Source organism: Pelmatolapia mariae, linkage group LG17, assembly GCF_036321145.2.
Source record: "Pelmatolapia mariae isolate MD_Pm_ZW linkage group LG17, Pm_UMD_F_2, whole genome shotgun sequence".
NCBI lineage: Eukaryota > Metazoa > Chordata > Actinopteri > Cichliformes > Cichlidae > Pelmatolapia > Pelmatolapia mariae.
This window is the reverse complement of record NC_086242.1, coordinates 5,628,944-5,648,732: the sequence shown is the minus strand read 5'-3', so window position 1 is coordinate 5,648,732 and position 19,789 is coordinate 5,628,944. Positions and strand designations below refer to the sequence as shown.

General features: G+C 40.5%; 1 protein-coding gene across 3 annotated transcripts in view; it reads right to left on the bottom strand.

Moving 5' to 3' along the window:
• Nucleotides 1-1,030: 1,030 nt before the first annotated feature.
• Nucleotides 1,031-19,789, bottom strand: part of tafa5a (TAFA chemokine like family member 5a) — a 157,137-nt gene continuing 138,378 nt past the window's right edge. For 2 of the 3 annotated variants that reach the window (XM_063500915.1, XM_063500917.1), the window contains exons 3-5: nt 17,969-18,096; nt 7,883-8,074; nt 1,031-2,717 (exon numbers count right to left, since the gene is read on the bottom strand). In XM_063500915.1, coding sequence (XP_063356985.1) covers nt 8,066-8,074; nt 17,969-18,096 — 137 coding nt within the window. In that variant the 3' untranslated portion in view covers nt 1,031-2,717; nt 7,883-8,065. The remainder of the gene's footprint in view (nt 2,718-7,882; nt 8,075-17,968; nt 18,097-19,789) is intronic. The other variant, XM_063500916.1, reaches the window with a different exon arrangement.

Here is a 19,789-nt window from a genome sequence, read left to right as displayed (position 1 = left end):
CAATTATCTCTAGCTTCTTAACAGAAGGAAACTTCAACTGATTGTTGAACTGTTACTGAATGATAGTTTGTTGTGGTGTGAAATTTTCAGAAACACTTATTTTTTTTAAATTATGAAGCACTTTGGTTTTAAATGTGCTATAAAAATTAATTTACTTACTTCCTTACAATACCATGATGTGTGTAAAATCTGCAGTTTAATATTAGGAAAAGATATAAATCTCTGGTAGGATTATGCTAGGAAGAGGATGTGAGTGTAAAAAAAAGAATATTGCAAGTCTAAATAAAGATGTATCTGCTGTGGTGACCTGTTGTGAATCAGCGTGGGTCTTAAAAAACTAGCTAACAATGGAAATGCATAAATAGTCACTTGTAGCACCTTAGTGAATGACTGAACTTCCGATTAAAAACTTAACAATGTTTACAAGAAACTACTATGAGTTCTTTACAATGCGCACTGTATTATCAGCTCAGACTAAATTCTACTGTTGGACTGGCCAGGTCATTGGGCTATATGGGAGCTTTCCCTCATGACTGACAAGTTTGGTGGACAAAGCAGCGCGCTTTTTATTTGCAGTCTAAGCATCTCAAACTGTTTCATAAACTACATTTTTCAGACATGCTGTAGTTCTTTAGAGAGATATTTGGAGACTTGCAAAGTTAAGATAACAAACACTGGAAAAACTGGAAAGTTTGGCTGATTGCTTTGGGGTTTTTTGTGGCTTTGCAAACAAAAATGATGAGCGTGCGTTACACTGCAGCGCAGGAAAATTAGATCCAAGCACAAGAGCTCACTTTAGCGTTTGGAAAAACATTGAGGTGTGAACAGAAGACGTGATTAGTTGTCCACTTTTGGCTGGCTCATCTGAAACCCATGTTAACGCCAGGCGAGAGCTGGCTTTGACTCCCTTTGTTGTTTATACTGAATTTCTTAGGACTTCACCCTGGAAACAATCTAACTATAAATCCTCTGAATCACCTGGGAAGGAAAAGGAAACTTTAATTTTTTTCATACCTTCTTTGGTGCCAGAAACAAATACATTCATTAGAAAAGACCAGAATAAGATCAATTAAAGTTCTTGTTGATGACCTTGAACATCAAGACCATCTAAATTTGCAGGGGACATTTCTTGTCATATATTTATTCTTAAAATATTTCATGATATAAAATGTATGTAAATGACCGATACTCCTGCAGTGCTTCCTCTTTCCTTCTCTCCTCACCGTATTCATCGCCATCGGAGAGAAGCTGGATTTGTGCAAAAAAGAAAGAAAGAAAGAAAAAACAAACAAACAAACAAAAAAGAAACACAGGCACAAAAATAAATTAAGAGATCAGAACCCATAGAGAGGAAATGAGTCAGTATTCCACACCGTGTACAATACAATATCATAGCAAATTAGCAGATTTCAATGGCTTCCACTGACTACCATAGATTTACAATGTTCAGTTGGCTGCACATCAGTCCTTAATAAATTGTGTCACTTTCCTTTTTTTTCATTAATGGTTCGGATAGACAGTGACTTGTAGATGACCATGAAAAGAAAGCGGCTACTGAGGTGTGAACAGAAAACCTGGGACTACGAGCCAGCAGTAATGAGAACAACAGCATTTGTTCACATCCTACTAAACTGCCATTGTGATCACATTTTAAGTCCAATAAGCTTCTCTACAAAGGTACAACATATAAAACTGTTAAATATATAACTTTTTAGGGCCTTTCAAAATACATTTAATGACTTTTCTTTACGCCTTCTTTTCAGACTTAACAGCATTTAATACTCTCTGTAGATAGTTATCATTTCTCTGGTAATGATTTGCACTCCGTATCCATGATCAACACGACAATTCTTTCTGTAAGCTGTCCCAACTGTAGCTACTGAAAAATGCAAATCAGATTTTTTTTTGTTTTTTTTGTTGTTTTTGTTTTTTTTGATACACAGTTATACGTATGTAGTACCTATATCTCCAGTTCCAAAATACAGTGGTGAGCTTAGTCTGCGAAAAAATGTCCGTAAAGTTTGAAAAGTACTCCTTTGATTGTGTTCGGCACATATGCCGCCGGCTGCAAAGGTTCGTTTGTGCACTGAGTCTCTGTGGGGGCAGTCGCTGGTCGGTGGCGACACTCAAAGCATGTTAACAACGTTTCCGTGTGTCTTTGCCAGATGGTCCTCTCTGTCATAATGATCATATTTGTTGTTTTGCTCTTTGGTCTATAAAAATATGGGAGGTTTACTCCAGCAGAAGGCCTATTCACAGCAGAGTGCGCTCGGTTCGGTTTTTACGTCCTCACGAGCTGGTCCGAGAAGCGTCATGTTGTGTTCTGTAATGACCCCGTCTTCGCCCTGGAATTCTGTACTAGAGTCTAGGAGAGAGATGTGGGAAATCCCATATTAAAAGCAGTTAGCAGCTCCAAACAGTGGACTTCCAGTGAGGCAAAAAAAAGAAACCATTCATGGGATTTTAATGTGTCCGAACCTCCGTGGCATGAGCATGTGCTGCTAAATTCACAGAGCAGGCAGATAACAGTGGAGAGGAGGTGGATACAACGTGTTGACCCAACGACAGATAGCAGGAGGGAGCAGTCAGAAACCCGCGGTGGCCAGTCACAGGAAACAGGAAGTGTTTTATAGCAAGTTTGTCCAGTGTCACAGGGAGAGATGACTCCCTCAAACAATTACTCCCTGGTTTTCCCATCTCTGGCTGTGTTACGAGACCTGTGAATCAACAAGAACAAAGCAAACATGAGAGAACTGTTTTCAGTCACAGTCATTCTCAGCTCCAGAGAGAAATGTCTGAGGATGTGTTGTATCAAAAACATTTTGGCTCAAATATTTTCACTTCTATGGCCAGCAAAAAGAAAATGACAGAAAATATATTTTGTCTTTTTAAATACAATTCACATATGTGACATTGACTTTTTATTTGCAACAGAAATGTTCTTTTTCATTCAAATAAGCACCGTCATCTCCTTTTAAAGTTTGCAATCTGTTTATTTACTTGTTTGCCAAGTGTTGCATGACAAGACTGATACTACTTGTGTATATAGAGTAGTGTGCACAAGACTTAAGGCAGATCTTAATTCTATATATTTTGCTGGGAAAACGGGTGCAGACAAACATGGAATTACTCTATATTAAGCCAAAACAGAGTTTGTACAACTCTGCAATCTTAAAAGTCAATATTTGGTACGACCCCCTTTATTCTTCAACCTGAGTGCTCTTATGCAAGCTTCCTTGTCATTTCTTTAAGTAATGTTCAGGAATAGTTCTCCAGGCTTCTTGAAGGACATTCAAAGGTTTTCTCTGGATGTTGGCTGCCTTTTGTTCCTATGAAAATGATCCCAAACTACTTCAGTAATTTTGAGGTCTGGGCTCTAGGGAGGCCAATTCATGACTGATGGTGTTCCATTGTATGTTGTTCTATCCAGGTATGGCTTCTTGCATGGCCTGTGTCTTTGTGATCATATTCATGCTGAAAAGTTGTTCAGTCTGGTTCTTGTGTAATTTGCTTAAGTTGGTTCAACAAACAAAAAACATTCCTTTGAAAATGGTCAGGTCCAAGGGCTGGGCTCAAAATGTCTTAAAAAGCAGCCAATATCCAAAGAAAATCCTTCAGAAATCTCAAGAACTATTGCTCAAGACCACATTCAAAAATCACAAGAAAGTTTCTTTCTTTGGGAGCAAAATATAGAGAAATAAGGGCTCTAGCTTGATTGACGATAAATTCAGCTTATCAAAAAGACTATAAGCAGAATGAATGATTAGCCTTGCTCTGTCCAAATATTAAAGGTCACATACAAACATCTCAAAAGCTCATTAATTATTAAATATATAAAAATGACATTCCACCATTTGGAGCTATTTCATTATTATGGTGATCTTTAGGGACATTTGACATGACTTTTTGTGTTTCTAAGCTAAGCTAGCGAGGCTTACATTTAGTCCATTAAAAAAACAGAGCAGAGCAAACTGTTCCTTTCCTTCTCCGCCATAATGTTAAAAATAAAACAACGCTAAGTGGCTACTCTTGAAGCGCCATTTCAACTAAAACATATGAGAGAGACATCTCACTGAAATTTCAGCAGCAAAGCTAATAGGGATCATTCTCAGTATGCCACTCTATTCTTCTAAAGAAAAAATATACTTTTTTGCAGCCATTGTGTTGACATAAGCATCACACATGACTATTGCTCCATGCCAGACTTAGATGTTAATTACAGGATCGTATGAGAGCTTTACGAGTCAAATATTTAGAACTCTTCAGGGGGTATAACCCAGTAACAAAACAAGTCTCACAGTGCAGACACTGAAAAACAATTAATCTAGCAGCAGAAAGACAAATCTCGGAGCCTCCTCACCATCTGGCCCCCGCCAGTCACACAGCCAACTTGATAGAGGTGCTGAAGACATTGCCACTGAAGCTTAATTCATAATAATGAACTCTTGATGATTTCACAGGGTGCAAATTACCATGAAAGGGGCAGGTGTTGAACGGGGTTCTAGCATGTATCACAGATGACAATGTCTTATGCTCTGGGAATAATAAACATCTCAATGAGCTTGGGCTTTAATGGAGATAATGTCATGGTTTTGTTGGAGCTGGGCATGGAATGACCCAAAGGTTTACTTGGTTAAAGCAGGGCCATGACTTTGCTAACTGCTTGACTGTGATGCCTGGCCAAAACAGGTGTTTAATCCTAGCATAATAAGCATAGTTTCTCTCTGTGCCTCCTAGAGGGCACACAGAGACTACAGCTCAGTAGTAAGAAGCCAGTGGTAAAATGGAAGGAGGATAAATTAGTCGCACAAAATGTGGAAGAATAGAAATACAATGCAAGTGATTTCAAGCAGGCACAGCATATAGACACGGTCTTGTTTTATTCAAGCCACATAGTGTGTGTCTACCGTGGTGGATTTTTGTTTTTTAATATTGTCTTTATGTTTTGTTTTGTTTTTTGCTCCCTCTTTTTCTTTCACACCCACACTGTTGCGAACGGCTTCTCATAAATCTCACACGCAAGTCTCGTCTCAGGAAAAACGCAAGCCTTCCCTTTTAAAAACAGCAGCGAATGTCAGACGAATATGAGATGAATCTGCCCCGTGAATAACATTCACAGGCCTTGGGTGATTATTACTTAGAGTTTATCAGGAAGCAGCTATGCAGACAGCGAGCAAATACTTTACACTCTGGTGGCAGGTGGTGGTGCAGAGTAGAGGGAAACATTATGCAGCGGTTCTCTGGCTATTGAACATGCCGGGCAAACTTTTAGGATGGTGGCCTTGCTCTTCGAATAAGAGCGAGAATTGGACTTTCGATTGAGACTGATAACTGCTGGGGGTGTCATAGTAACAGAAGGGAGCATCGTGGACTGAATCCATCTGTGTTAATGTGTAATTTGTGCAGCATTTCTCTTGTTATGGAGCAAGCGGACAAACCACTCGATACTTATCGATACGCGCCCGGCAGCTTTCGATCAAGGATGCAGAAAACATTTGATTTCAGGGACGGTACAGACTGCTTCCTGTCTCGAGGCCACAGCTGAAGCACTTTAATGCAACAAAAATGAGAATGTGCATACATGCGGCAGTGGCTTTCGTTTGCGTCGCACTGCTCTAAATAAAAGCATTTTCGCGAGTTGGAAGTATTGAAAGCGAATGCACCTGGACATATGGCCCTGGCTTGACATTTCTTCTCTGTCTGAACTCTTGCTGACTCTCCTCGAAATGTCAAGGCCATGTGACCCACGGGGGAACAAGTCGGTGGGTGCGCATGAAAGAAAATTGATCCACTTTGCCTATCCACACTCTCCATCGAGGCGCTGTTTGCTGGGAATAATGCAAAATCTCAAGAGGACCCAGCTGATTAATTGATGTGTTTTTGTACATTCGCCGGAAGCTTTACCGAAGCCCTCCCGTTCAGCTCGTTCCACAGTGCGTCTGCTTTCGGATCTCCTGCTCGTTTCTAACGCTCGTCTCTGCGCTCGCCCTTTAACGTTAAGTCTTGTGCAGCTGAGCCCGCGCTCTCTCTTCAGATTTTAGCAGGCGAGCGGCACAACATGATTCCAGATGAATATTCATAAGTGAACTTGTTGGCTAGGAATGATCCACAGGTTAATAAGGGATGGGAAATCGCTCATTACATGCTGTGAAGTTGGATAATGCCTGAAGCAGATGCTGAGATCAAAATACATGAACATGTATGCATGCGCCTCCAGACACTAGGCCCCATTCCACATTAGGAAAGAGTTCAAAGCTATGTGTTATGTCATTATCAGCCCTTTCATACTGCATTTCTTCAGAACATCAAAGCAAACACAGTTCACTATCTGCATTCTACAATATGATCAGAACTTAATGCTCAAGAGTGGAGTATTAGAACAGATTTAACCACGGTGGCATCAGGCTGGTGACAATGTTGCCAACGTGTTCTTCAATACTTTTATGCATCGACTGCAGCTGCTCGTAAAGCTACTGCGTTGCGTGGCTCTGTGTGAGATCAGCTGCTTGCAGGCAATGCAGAATCGCCTTCCTTCAGAATATATATTAAAGGATCAAATGTTTAAATCCAATCTCAGATGGCCTCTTCTGTGAGTAAATAGACAATAATCTCTTTGATGCACTGTGCAGAGACCCAAGTTCACCACACACATTCCACCCCTTTTCTATTTATAGCTCCAAATCTACTGAAGACTTGCTGTCTGGAGTGAAAAGCAGCAGGATCACATTTTCCCTCAAAAGCAAATTATAGCATGGGCCATAAAAGCTGACAGTATTGACCAAAAGAAGAGCCTGTTTCTCAAAGACTCCACGAAAGTGGCCATTTTTATGACTTTGGCCTTATCCCTTTTTTATAATGCTGTACCTTAAATTTACTACATGGCCACTCTCTATTTCCCGATCACTATTTATTAATATCAGAGTCTGTCTGGCGCCTTGTTTTATTTAAGTGCACAGCCACCATCTGACACAAGACTTTAAAACAATATACAAGGCATGCCAATAAAGCAGGCTGAGAATACACTGAGGGGGGGTTTGCTGCACACATGGATTTTCTCTGGTTAAACACACACCAGGGAAATTGTCAGCTTATGGTAAAATACGTAAGCCAAACAAGGATATCAAACAAGCAGACGCACGTTTAAATTGTATCAGGATTTATGAGAGTCTATGCTTCCTGCTGTTTGTGTGTTCTGCTAAAGCTGAAAGATGCGGTCTTAGTGTTGTAATGAGTTCATAATGTCGGTTGTACTGATTTTCATACACTTTTAAGACATTTGACCGTGAGCAACAGGCAAGATCAGTCTCCTCTGTAAGGTCATGTGGAAAACTACCTTCATTACAAGATGTTGTAAAACAGAGCCCGACAGATATATCAGCAGGACCGACACATCGGCCGATATTTTTATTTGCCGATACGTTGGTATCGGCATTTGTAACTGTCGATTGGGCAGTTATAATGTACAAATGATATATTTTTAAGCTTGTAGTGGCTCTATAGTGTAATGTTATACACATTAGATCCTCACTTTGACTCTGGGATGAGACACATTCAGTATGGGGTTGGATTAAGAAGGCCATCTGATTTAAGAAATCTCCTCAATCGAATATGCACAGCTAATAATAGTTTTTATTTTTATTAAGGACTCATAAATAACAACTGTACCAAATATATGACAAATGTGTGTGTATATATGTGTGTCTGTTTATATTTAATGATGTGAATGTGAAAAAAAGATTAAAATATAAACGAGTATATCAGATCTTTATCTTTTTTTCTAATCACCAAGTCTCAGTATCGGTCTCAAAAATCCTATATCAGTCAGGCTCTAGACATACATTTAAGGATTTCTTGATCCTAATTCAAGGGATTTGTCTTGTACCTTACTGCCTCCACAAGGCTCTTGGTGCTCTGTAGCTGCTTGTGTTGCTTCCTGCCTTTGAGGCCAAGGTAAGGGTGGAGCTGTTGTAATGGTGGTGGTGGTGGTAGCTGGAAATTGGCTGTCTGTCAAGGGGTCATCAATGCTTTCCATAGTGCAAGAGTGTCGAGGGGGACTCTTGTCACGTCATAGAGCCTGAGGGGAGAAAGGGACAGGGGAAGGCGGTATGGTTATAAAGCTCAGTTTCATTTCTATTTCTATGTTTTTTTCCAGATTTAGACACAGTCACAGCACCGCCACCACCACTACCACCATTACCAAATTTATCTTTTTAAGGTGTCGCGGAAATGTGCCCGTTTGGATTTGTCTAAACATGGAGAGCTATTCTGTGCATGTGCTGGGCACTGATGCTGTGTTACTTGTGTTCCAGTTAAATATAGGAGTGTGGGAGTTGAATAGGGTCTGATTCTGCGTAACAGTAGCCCACATGGAAGGAAAATAGAAAACGGCCCTGTGTTTCTCCAGTGACTTCTTAAATATGCTATAAATGTAAAGCACTGATTCATTCATGATTCATTTTTCTGAAATAATTTGTAAATTGATGTCCTTCACTTAAAATAATAAGCTGGATAGGAATTTATAAGTATCAGGCCCGCTACAGCCTTTCCGCCACTTTAGTCCAGATTAAAGTATCTCAGAAACTATTGCATAAATTATTGTTTATTCTGATGTAAATTCTTATAGTCCCAGAGTTAGGAGACTGGTGATTATGGTAAACAACTGTTTTATTCCTGCAATGCAAGTTCGTTCCTTTTCCAAGGGCATCAAATATCTTTTTTAAAAATAAGCCTGTGGCATCTAATAGTTATAAATTACTTCCTCAAATACACATGGTTACAAAACGACCCCCTGGGATCACATTTAAATGCAACCTAATCAAGTAGATTTTGGAGTTTTAATTTAAATAAGTAGTTTTAGTGTGTAAACCTTACACTGAGGAAAACAGTGAGTGGAGACTGTGGCACAGCCAAAATTACTGCGACTTGGTGCCTTTGAAATGATTGCTTTGAAAATTGGGACCAGCTCTGCGACCATCCAATGCCAGCTTTAAAGAAACAGTGCTAACAGTCAGGGAATGAATGAGGTCAAGTTGGTAGTTACATGCAATCTGTTTGTGATTAACTGTGACAAATTGGTAAAAATTTCAAATATATTGTTGTCTCCATAAACAGAAATTCATAAAAACTACATTACATTCAGAGTCCAGAATACAACTGATTGAGATGATTTTTCTTTTGTAAAGAGACGTGTTCAATTCCATTCAATACCATTTTATTTATATAACAGATGCCTCAAGATGTTTTTTATTGTAAGGTGAAGACCCTACAATAATACAGAAAAAATCCCACCAATCAAACAACACTGATCCTCTATGAGCAAACACTTGGCGAGAGTGGAAAGGAAAAACTCCCTTTTACCACGAAGAAACGTCCAACAAAACCAGGCTCAGGGAGGGGCAGCCATCTATCAGGGGTGTGGGGAGGAAGACAGGATAAAACTCTGATTGCAAGAGTGTGCATTTCTTTGAGTTGCCAGGGACTCTGATATGACATACGTTAACAATGGATGTACTGCTTGGCCCTGATAACCTAAATCTGCATCATTTCTAATGGGCAGCAGGGGGCCACGTTTCAATTTTTTCTTGTACTGTTGGCAAAAAGGCTATCGGCTTACTTGATCTGCAACCTCATTAAACATTTCTCTGATAAATTCATGGAATTAGTTGCAAATTTTATTGAAAATAACACCATTTCAGCTTGTCATGTCCAGTTTCAAGATACCAAGATTGTGACAGCTCACCTTGAAGGTGAATTTAATTAACCAGCAGGTATATTATTGCACCCTTAGTTAAGAAGATATTGGCAGTTCAAGCAGGTTAAAGCTTTCACAGGTAATATCTCACTGAGAGGACTGATGAAGCTTACACTACTTTCAGTAATCAGTAATCAATCTCCAGTAAAAACTGCTTATCTTGACAGTTTAAAAAAGAACAAAATTCTCCCACAGCCTTATTTGGTAAATGCTTTGCCTCAAAGCTGAAAACATGAATAAGTTTCTCTTTCACTGTTTGAAAAGGAGAAACATGCTTTTTTGAGATCAGAGGTAATACACTATACTTGACTTGGGTGTGAGTGTGCCCATGTTTTGTCCTTGCATGAGTGCGCTTGTTGTTTCCTTCATGTCAGAATACACCTGCACCTCTTGGGACTTGAAACTGCTTGGAGTGCAAACATAAGCCAGCTATCACGCTGCGCTTTATGGAATCAGTTTCCACTTTTGGCCACATGGAAATCTTGGAAGCTGTAGAAAAGGGAGCAAGGTTGAAATTCAGAATGAAATAAAACAGGTAATCTTTCACTGGGTAGCAGAGGCTTTGGGTTTAGGCAACAGTGGGTCAGATCAATCCCACAAGCTCACAGGGAGTTGATAAGAACAGAGAAAAAGAGACTTTCTTGTTCTTTAAGTCAGTTCCTCTTGCCTCTCACTGTTTATAGTCCCAACATTATTCCCAGCTTCCCAAAATGGAGGATTTAGTATTCTCCAAGCCAATGCAATGTGCTGACTTGGCTCCCTCCAGAAGGAAGTTGGCAGACAGAGCTAATGGTTAGCAGCAACAGGGTTTCTTTCTCTTTCTCTCTTTCTTTTGGCCTGTCTGTGGTGGCCAAGCAGCTGTCTTCTTAGTGGTGATTCTGTTCAACTCACTGTTGGATGTGGCTGGAGGGCCCAGAGGGATCAATTACCACGGTCGATACCAACCCAGAACCACATGGGGGTGGGGTGAGGGGGGACATGGTGATGGTGGAGGCGTTGGGGGATACCTTAAGGCCCGGCTTGAGCTGCATCCACAGAAAGATTGAGAAGAAGAGATGGAAAAGAAGTGATGGCGGGGGCAAAGATGGGGGAGGCCATCAGCATCCGCTTACAAGCACCAGTCGAAAAAGCTTTTTCATACTCAGCTGAACACACTTGCCGTCACTGGCAGAAATACAAATGTGTAAATACAGAGGACGCTTACAGGCAGACACAGACTGGGAGATCATCTAGTGCAAACCCACCCATTTGTAGCCGGAGATATTTATGGCAGGATGTCCTAAACCACGTATGCATATGAATTTCCCATGCAGAACCCTGACGAAGTTCATAAAATATGCATACGCAAGAGCTCATATTATCAAATATTGTGATATTCTCTCTTTCCTTGAAGAGGCTGAAGTAACTGCTCTTCCCAACTGTGTTTTCTCTCCTCTCCTCTCCCCAGTGAAAAAGTCTTGATTACAGTAATCACAGTCTTTCTCTCAGTAGGTGCCACTTCTGCTCATAGCTCTCTGCTCAACGCCTAAATACCCCAATCAGGATCGTCCTAATGAAACATATGATTAAGACTTAGTTAGACAACTGAGGATTTTTAGCCATTCCAGTTGTTTTTTTCACTGCTTCCTGCAATGTCTGAAATTGTGGCGCGCTTTAGTCCTTTTTCACGATAACAAGAGCTCTTTTTGTGACTTGCTGTGTAATATTCACTTGAAAATACCGGCTAAGCGGCCTGGCTGTTGGATTTTGTGCAATTATAACCTTCCAAAGCTACTTTGGAAGCGAATGTCCCTGTGTATGAACTTAACGGGCACTCGAGAGTTTAACAAGAGCATCCGCTTGACTCAAACCAACTTAAAATGACTTAATGTTCTACGATTCTTTACGTCTGACTGGCTCAAATCTCTCTCTCTCTCTCTCTCTCTCTCTCTGTCTTTCACTCATGCTGCTCTTTTCTTCTCCTGCGCTGCTTTTCTGCCTCTGTTTTGAATTGTTCCTCTTATCAGGCTGTCACAAAAGCTGGCAGATAACCTGAGGTGATTTTGCTTTTCTCCTCTAACAGCGCACTCGCTCTGCCTCGTTCTCGCCGAGCTCCCCGCGTCGGCACACGCAGAGAGAGATAGCTCCTTGCGCTGATTCATCTGCCAGTCTAAAATGGTGGAGGGCATGATGCAGAGCATCCTCCTCTCTGGAGAGAGACAGCAGTAGGCCTTTCAGCGAGAGAAGAAGGTATGGAAGATGACTGCTGAGACTACATATCGTTCTGCTAAAAGAGAGGCCCTTTGCAAAGACAGCATTTCACTGTGGTAACTGTGATAAAATGTATGTTCAAACCTTTTAGCATCACGCAGTGTGGAAAGTATTCCGGTATAGTCAAATTAACCCCTCACTGCTGCTAAAGCGTTTCTTTATCTAGCCATTTTTCCCCAGCCCTTTCTTGGTACCACGGAAAGCTATGACCAGGATACTGCACACAGAACGAGATCTTTGCAGTACACTAAAGCTAAAATTGCATTTATTGGTTAATATCTTACATGTGCCAGATCTTTTTACACATCTGGCTAAATTGAGAATAAAATAAAAGACAATTAATGTTAATAGGATGGTTTCAAAAAAAATTAAAAAGTCAGCAGCCGGTGATCGACGTATAAACCATTAACAACCATGAAAAAAGCATGTTTTATCATTTGAATTAGAGTTGTATGCAGTGTCATGTACAACCTCGGTTCCAAAAAAGCATAGGCGGAGCCATATTTACCACTGTGGACAAAAATCTGTAAATGTCTGCGAACTGAAGAGACCAATTGCTGAACCTCTGGGACAGGAATGTTGTCATATTATTGTCAGATACAGGATTCTAGCAGCTCAACAGTCCTTTCATTTTCAATTAGTGAAAGGTTTGGACTGCAGGCACCCGAGTTCAGCACCCAGATTCTTGCCATGCTGTTGTAATAGATGTGGTTTAACATTGTCTTCTGGATGGAAGTAATATTTTGCCTAAAACCCATATATACTTTTTAGGATCTTCTTGGAACTGTAGCTGTAATTCAAATTGTGGTTGGAATAGTACTCTTTCTAACATAACTTGGATGGCTTAAATGTTTAGTAGAGAAAGACATATTATTTGGACAAGTAGCCGAATGGGTAGATTTACACTGAATTTGTATTTTCTGTATTATCAATTGTTACAAAACCATTTTCACCCAGGAGCTCTGCACCATATCAGGAGAATGAAGTCAGCACATTGTCCGAATGTTTACTTTCTTGGCACATAACATGAGCAATGCTCTGTTCAGGTAAGGCTAGAGTGCTGCGTGGATAGAGCATGCAGGAGGGAGCACGTGAGCACACAGTAGCTTGTTGTAATTCTCTGCACGGTTACTCGCTGTAACCTTACCTGGAGACAAATGTACATCACACGGACACGGACAAGGGAGACTGCAGATTTAACAGTATGACAATACAGTTATTAGATAAGAAAACTGAATTAAATGCCCTATGCTGCTATTTATATTCTAAACTTTGTTGGCGAGTGCGTGAGGCCAATCAGCAGGGAGATGTGCATAAACTCAGCCATATTAAAAAGCCAGTGCACAGAATGAATGAGCTAGTCATTTGCCAGCACAGTAAAACATTTTGTCACATCAGTTATGTTTTGGCAGATCATTCTCAACTACAGCCTGATGTAAGTGCATATTTATCACCTTACATTCGTGTGGATATGCTACATATATTGGCAGATGCAATAATATCCTGAGGTAACGGGAAAAAAAACAAGGTGATGACGAACATGCGGCTCATCAGCGCAGTCGAGTAAATCTCCGGGGAGCTTGTTTACAGTCTTTAGAGCTTATTTTTGTAGAATTTCATATTCAGTTAGGTCACTCCTTCAGAGGAGAAACTTGTCATTGTTATCAGTGAGAAACCTGATTCTGAAATAAATGATATGCTGGAGCTTCACAGCTCTACCTCTGCTTGATATGCGTCCTATTCAGCTGTGGTTAGGGTGCTAAAAGTAACCTCCCTCAAAAAACGTCACTGTCAACACCGAGCTACGCACATATCAATCTTCATACCTTTCTTCTGGAGCCGGCCTCTGAGAAATCCATACTGTAGTTTTATTGACAGGAACAACTGTGTACTCTCCAAAGCAGGGTCAGAGTAAGATAAATGCCTGGAGAGAGAGGGGACGAGGGGGAGGATGAGAGGAAAAACCGAAAAGAGAAAACGCCTGAATGCCTGAGAACGAGACAGGCGGCAGGCGAGGAAGTTATTTTTACTCCGAAGCACATCAAACGGTGACCGCTGAGATGAGTGACGTTGTGTAGGTCGAGAGAGGACGCGCGGCATTACGTCTAATCTTCCTTGCAACTCACGCTGCTGTGTTGCCGAGTAAAGTTAGAGAGGAGGTCAGCGGCGTCACCCTGAACAACAAGCCCCTCCCTCCCCCAAACCCTCTGGTTGCCAGAGAAAACACAAACTCCCAAACATTTGACCAATACACGCAAACTGCCTTTTGACATTTGTTCAAAATAACCCTTTATGGGGTTACGGGGGCTGAGTCAGATTGACTTGGCTTAGTCAAATACCCATGAGGGATATGTCTGTTTGTCTGCATTGATGTTTTGGGGTTTTTTCGCACAAACACCTGACGGACAGGTCAGACATGCTCACTGGACTGTGCACAGCTAACAGTCAACCTTGGGCAACAGTGGGGCGGCTGCAGTTTGGGTTTAACCTTGAAAAGCCTCAGGGAAGGCGCTATTTGTTCAAAGTTAAACATAGAAGGTAGTAAATGGTTTTTGTTTTTGTGAGTGATTCCCCTTTGGGTGAGCAGATAACAAGAGGTTATTGTAATTTTTGGGCTTGCTAGAATTGCCCTTAAACATAAGACTGAGAAATAAATGTCTTTTTAGAGATTTCTCCATGTGACTGAGTTTGAAGGTGTTGGTCACAGGAGGCCAGTCCTGCCATAAAAAAAAAATCATACATTTTAAGAAGAGTTTTAAACAATGACCCGAGTCTGCTTGTTGCCAGTTATTATACTCCCTGACAGTGAAAGCTGGTAGAACCCACGTAAACACACACACACACACACACACGGACTGGCACAGATGAGTGCGCATAGCTGTCCAGCCATTTGACTGGCTGTCACCAAGTTTAAAGTAGCCAATGAAGCACACACGAAATACCTGTCACATCCTGCATATTGTAAGCCGATGAGAACTACATTGAGTGACATCCTGAGCAGGATAAGAAAAGTACATGTAGGCCAGAGCATGCAGGGCTACCCTGTGCAACAAAGTAGGGGTACATGGTCACGGATACCAGTATGGAAAACCCACAATAGCAGTCATCAGTTAGAGCCCGTTAGCATGCAAGCCTGAATGCACATGCCATTAGCCTTTCGGTCATACTGTGAGCACCAAGATTTGCAACACCTCATACAATATTTTATCTGACGCGTATAATAAATGTTACAGCTACAGTGTGTGCATGCAGTATGTGTGTGGGATAACCTGCCCAGATAACAAGCTACACTGTAGCTGGAACTTGTAACGGCTGTCACCGCAGTCTCCGCAACTGGGTTAACGTTCGGGTTTGTGTCTGGGCACGGGGAGACGCACATGACTCACAACACAGGAAGGAAACCTGATAGCAAACCATTCAGCATTTTTATATTTTATGCATTTTGTATTTACGTGTTTGTTTTCTCAACAGGAAGGAATAAACAAGTTAGTCAACTGATGACTAAATCATGACAGATGCATTAATGATGCACCACTGGTCCTCAGTGTTCACGCATTGACATTCACAGATAGGGCAGTTATGTGTGTGTGTGTGTTGCGTAACATATTTCTCAAGCGAGACCTCTAATTGCCACAGTATAGACTCCGCGCATACAGGCGGGAGAGCAACAGTGTTTATGCTTCTTGTAAAGCAGATGTGGGGGTTGAAATCAATGGGAGGACGGTGTTTGTTGGGTAAGGAGGAGAAAGGAGGGGTGGAATAGAGGGTGAAGTGGAGAGGAGGAGACTTGGAGAGCTGGATGCAGCGGTGTAGAGGACAGGCGGGTGAATGAATGGGTGTCATCTTAGCCAGTAGAAGCCGTGGCTTCCCATCTGCTGCCATCATTAACAGTAAGAGCGTCCCTAATTTAAGCTAATTGCTGACATCGAGGAAGTAAACAAAGCGCGTTCAGTTTGGAGATGAGCTGAAGACAAGGAGGGTGAAAAGAAACATTTTCAGGAGGCTGTGAAATGGTTCCAGACTGCACTTGAAGTCTTGTCAAGTACAGTCTTGAAACAGGTGCTGAAACAGAGCTTAAATGGCTATGCTAAACAGGGCTACATCGTTTTTTGCAAATAAGCAACAAGGATGATAAATTCATTTTCTTGCATTACCTAAGTGCGTTGTTTAGAGCTGCACTAATGAATATTTATATAATATATACAATATATTATGAACGGTCCATTTATAATACAAAAGATTGTTGCCTGTAATGACTATCTATCTTGCCTCCCTGTAATTTTCTCCTTAGCTTAATGTATCATTTTAGCATCTTTCAACTCAGAACTGAGTTTACATTCAGTGTTCAGAGAACATAGTGTTGGGTTCCAACATGGTTTCCACTTATAGTAGGCAACACTTTTATGATATATGTTTAATATTTTTCTAGATGCCAACACCAGTGGACATCATTGGCATTTGGCTAACATTTATAGTACATTCCAGTTACCTACTCTGTATAAATATATTAAATGTTTTCCATATTAATTTAAAAGATGCTAAAATGACTGTAGCTGTATTGTATTTTGCAGTATGTTAATTTCTCAGGGACCACGTACAAGAACTGCTTCTTGTAATCTTCTACAAGAAGATATGCCTTGTACTATATTTAACTATTAGCTGATTTTAATCCTACTAGCTAATTTACATCCTACTTGCTAATCTTACTAGTAAGTTACTGTAGTTAGCGATGCAAAATTACTCTTTTTTTTTTCTGAGTGATTTATATTTTACTTTAATGTAACCGCATTCTGTCAAAATGCTTCAGCTTAATTTATAGAAATATGGTAGAGTAAAACATCTGGGTATCTCACTTCCGACAAATGCTTGCACCACAGTATCTACTGCTATCACTTTACCGGTGTCCATATATGTGTCCATACCAGGTCAGTTTTCTATTCAGCAGCTTATGTAAACTCAGTTCTAAGCTGTACAGGTAGCATCCTTGAATGATTTTTCTTTTCTTCATTTTTTTGTTTGTTTTCTTGCACAAACAACTGACACAGTGCACAGTCAATAGAGAAACTTAAAATGTGTCTATGACTGTAAAATCCAAATGAATACTTAGTGGCCACTTTATTAGCTATCCCTGTTATAGTGCTCGCTAATGCAAATATCTAATCTGCTAATCATATATTAGCAATTCAATGCATTTAGGTAGGTAGGTGGACACTGTATAGACCACCTGTTGGAGCATCAGATTGTGGAAGAAAGGTGATTTAAGAGGCTTTGAACTTGTTTGTTTACTGGTTTGTTGGTGCTGGCACTTTCTAATGCAACCATCTCTAGGGTTTACAGAAAATCCCAAAATGATGAAACAAAAAAATCTAGTGAGCAGCAGTTCTCTGGGTTAAGTCTTTCTGGGTTACGGCAGCAGTTACTCAAAAAACCAGTCGTTACAACCGAGGTATGTACATCACACAACATGTTGAACCCTGAACCAGATGGGCTGCAAGCAGCAGAGGACTACACCAGTTTTTGTGTTAAGTAGATTGACTAACAGAATGTATAACATTATATAACATTTTTTCTATTCTTTAAATCCATGAAATAGCGTTGTAAAATTGAAACTTCAAGTGTTTCACATTGAAAACCCAGATTCTTAAAGGTTCGGAAGTAGCCCAATCACTGTCTAATGTCAATAACAGTAAAAAATATTTCAAGCCAAATAACTGAGGCTGAAAATAGTGATTTGAAATGGCTTTGCTATGCTTGCAGATCAGAGCTTTTATTGAGAACAAAGCTGTACTGTACAATGAGTCAGCTTGTCAAAATGCTCTCTTAACCTTTACTTTTTAATTACTGTTATTTTGTGTTAAAAAAGCGTCCTTGGTTTGGTTGTACACTTCAGCTGGTTTTCTAAGCACATCGACCAGCTTGTGAGTGGTTTTGTGTAACCTGAGGCACTAAAAGAGAGCCTGAACTCACCGTAGTGGTTTTAACTCGGCCTCCGGGCTGCGTACAAGTCCAGCCAGATCTATTGACTAACAGGTCGCAACCCTCGTCCTCCAAACACGGCACCATCTCACACCATTGCTTTTTCCGAACAATACCAGCTGCGGAGGAGACACAGAGAGAAAAAGAGTGATTAGGAGAGTGACTGGGGGGGGGGTGAAATAAACAGATGAAGAGAAATGATAGGGAGAAGTCAATGCAAAGATGTAACGATTAAGACAGAAGAAGAGCGGGTCGGGGAATGACAGATGGAGAAAGACAGATATGGGCAAAGTTATAACAGGATTGAAAAATGATGGAAAAGCGGAGATGTGAAAAAAATGTAGAAATATAAATGGAAAAAAGAAGGAGCAATGTGGTGGTGGTGGGGTGAGAGATGAGATGTGGAGGTAGATGAAGAGCAATGAAGTAAAGGGACAATTGAGAGGTATGAGCGCAGACGATGACAGTGAGAGATGAGGGAAAGATGGGGAGAATCAGACAGATGGAGTGAAATGGAGAGAGCTGTGATCAGTCAGGTAAATAAAATCAAACATCTCAAATGATATTTAGGAGGCTTTACAGCCATCTTGCCTTCAGCAACATTTCAACCAGGATGATATATTTTGTTAGCACGCCACCTAAATTTTTACCACAAGGGATTTTAAAAAACAAAACAAAAACAATTCATATGTTAAATACAGTTGGAACAATCTGGGACATTCAGTGCGCATTTTGTCATAGCTGTATGACAAATGTTGTACCTTTTTTCCAGCACTGCTCTGCTTTATTGAAGTTTCAGACTCCAGTTAGTTAGTTTCTACTCGTCTCTCAAAAGCAATAGGATTCAGCCCATTACATAGAGGCTGAACACGTACTAGGCTTCACTGACAGACTGAGACACAGTGACAAGACTGATAAATGTATCGACAACTGAAGCAGGCTTCTGTCAATTCAAAGAAAGTGTTGTTGGAGGTGCAGTGTATTCTTTCACCTGCACTTACGCTGGCATAGTTTCCCAGTCATCCCTGTCTTAAGTGCTTGAGTTGAACGCAAATAGCATCTTATTTTAATTCTACTTTTTCTGGTGAATATTGGAGATTTTTTGTTTATTTTGGACATTCTTAATATATTTTGTGTCCCAAAAAGTGGCAGTACTGCTGCTCACTGCTTTGAGCAGGTCCTTGTTGCATTGCATGCACTGTGTGTTACACTGTCACACTATTTGGCTATCTAGCCACAGTAATGTGAAAAGAAATAACACAATGGTTTGATATATATTGGAAAAATATTTGTACAATGTTGTGTTTTTTGCTTGGAAAACACAAGACAAACACAGAGTTTGTTCAATTCTAATAGTCAACACTCAGTGTGACCACCCGTTTTTCAGCTTTATTGTCTTTTCCTTTAAATAGTCTTCACAATATTTCTCCAGGCTTCTTAAAAGACATTCAAACTCTTCTTTGGATGTTGGCTACCTTTTGTTCTGTTCTCTGTCAAGATGATCCCACAATGCTTCAACAATGTTGAAATCCCGGCTCTAGGAAGACCAATCAATGATTGACTATTTAAATTTGTGTTTTATTATCCAGGCATGCTCTTACTGCATTGGCAGTGTACTGAAATGCAGCCCCAAACATGACGGCACCTCCACCGTGTTTTGCAGATGATTGTAGACACTCACTGTTGTAACTCTCTTGAGCTCATCCGTACATACTGATGAAGGTATGAACCAAAAATGTCAAATGTGGATTTATCACTCTATAAGACCTGTTTCCAACAATTTTCAGACCAGTCCTTGTATAATTTTGCATA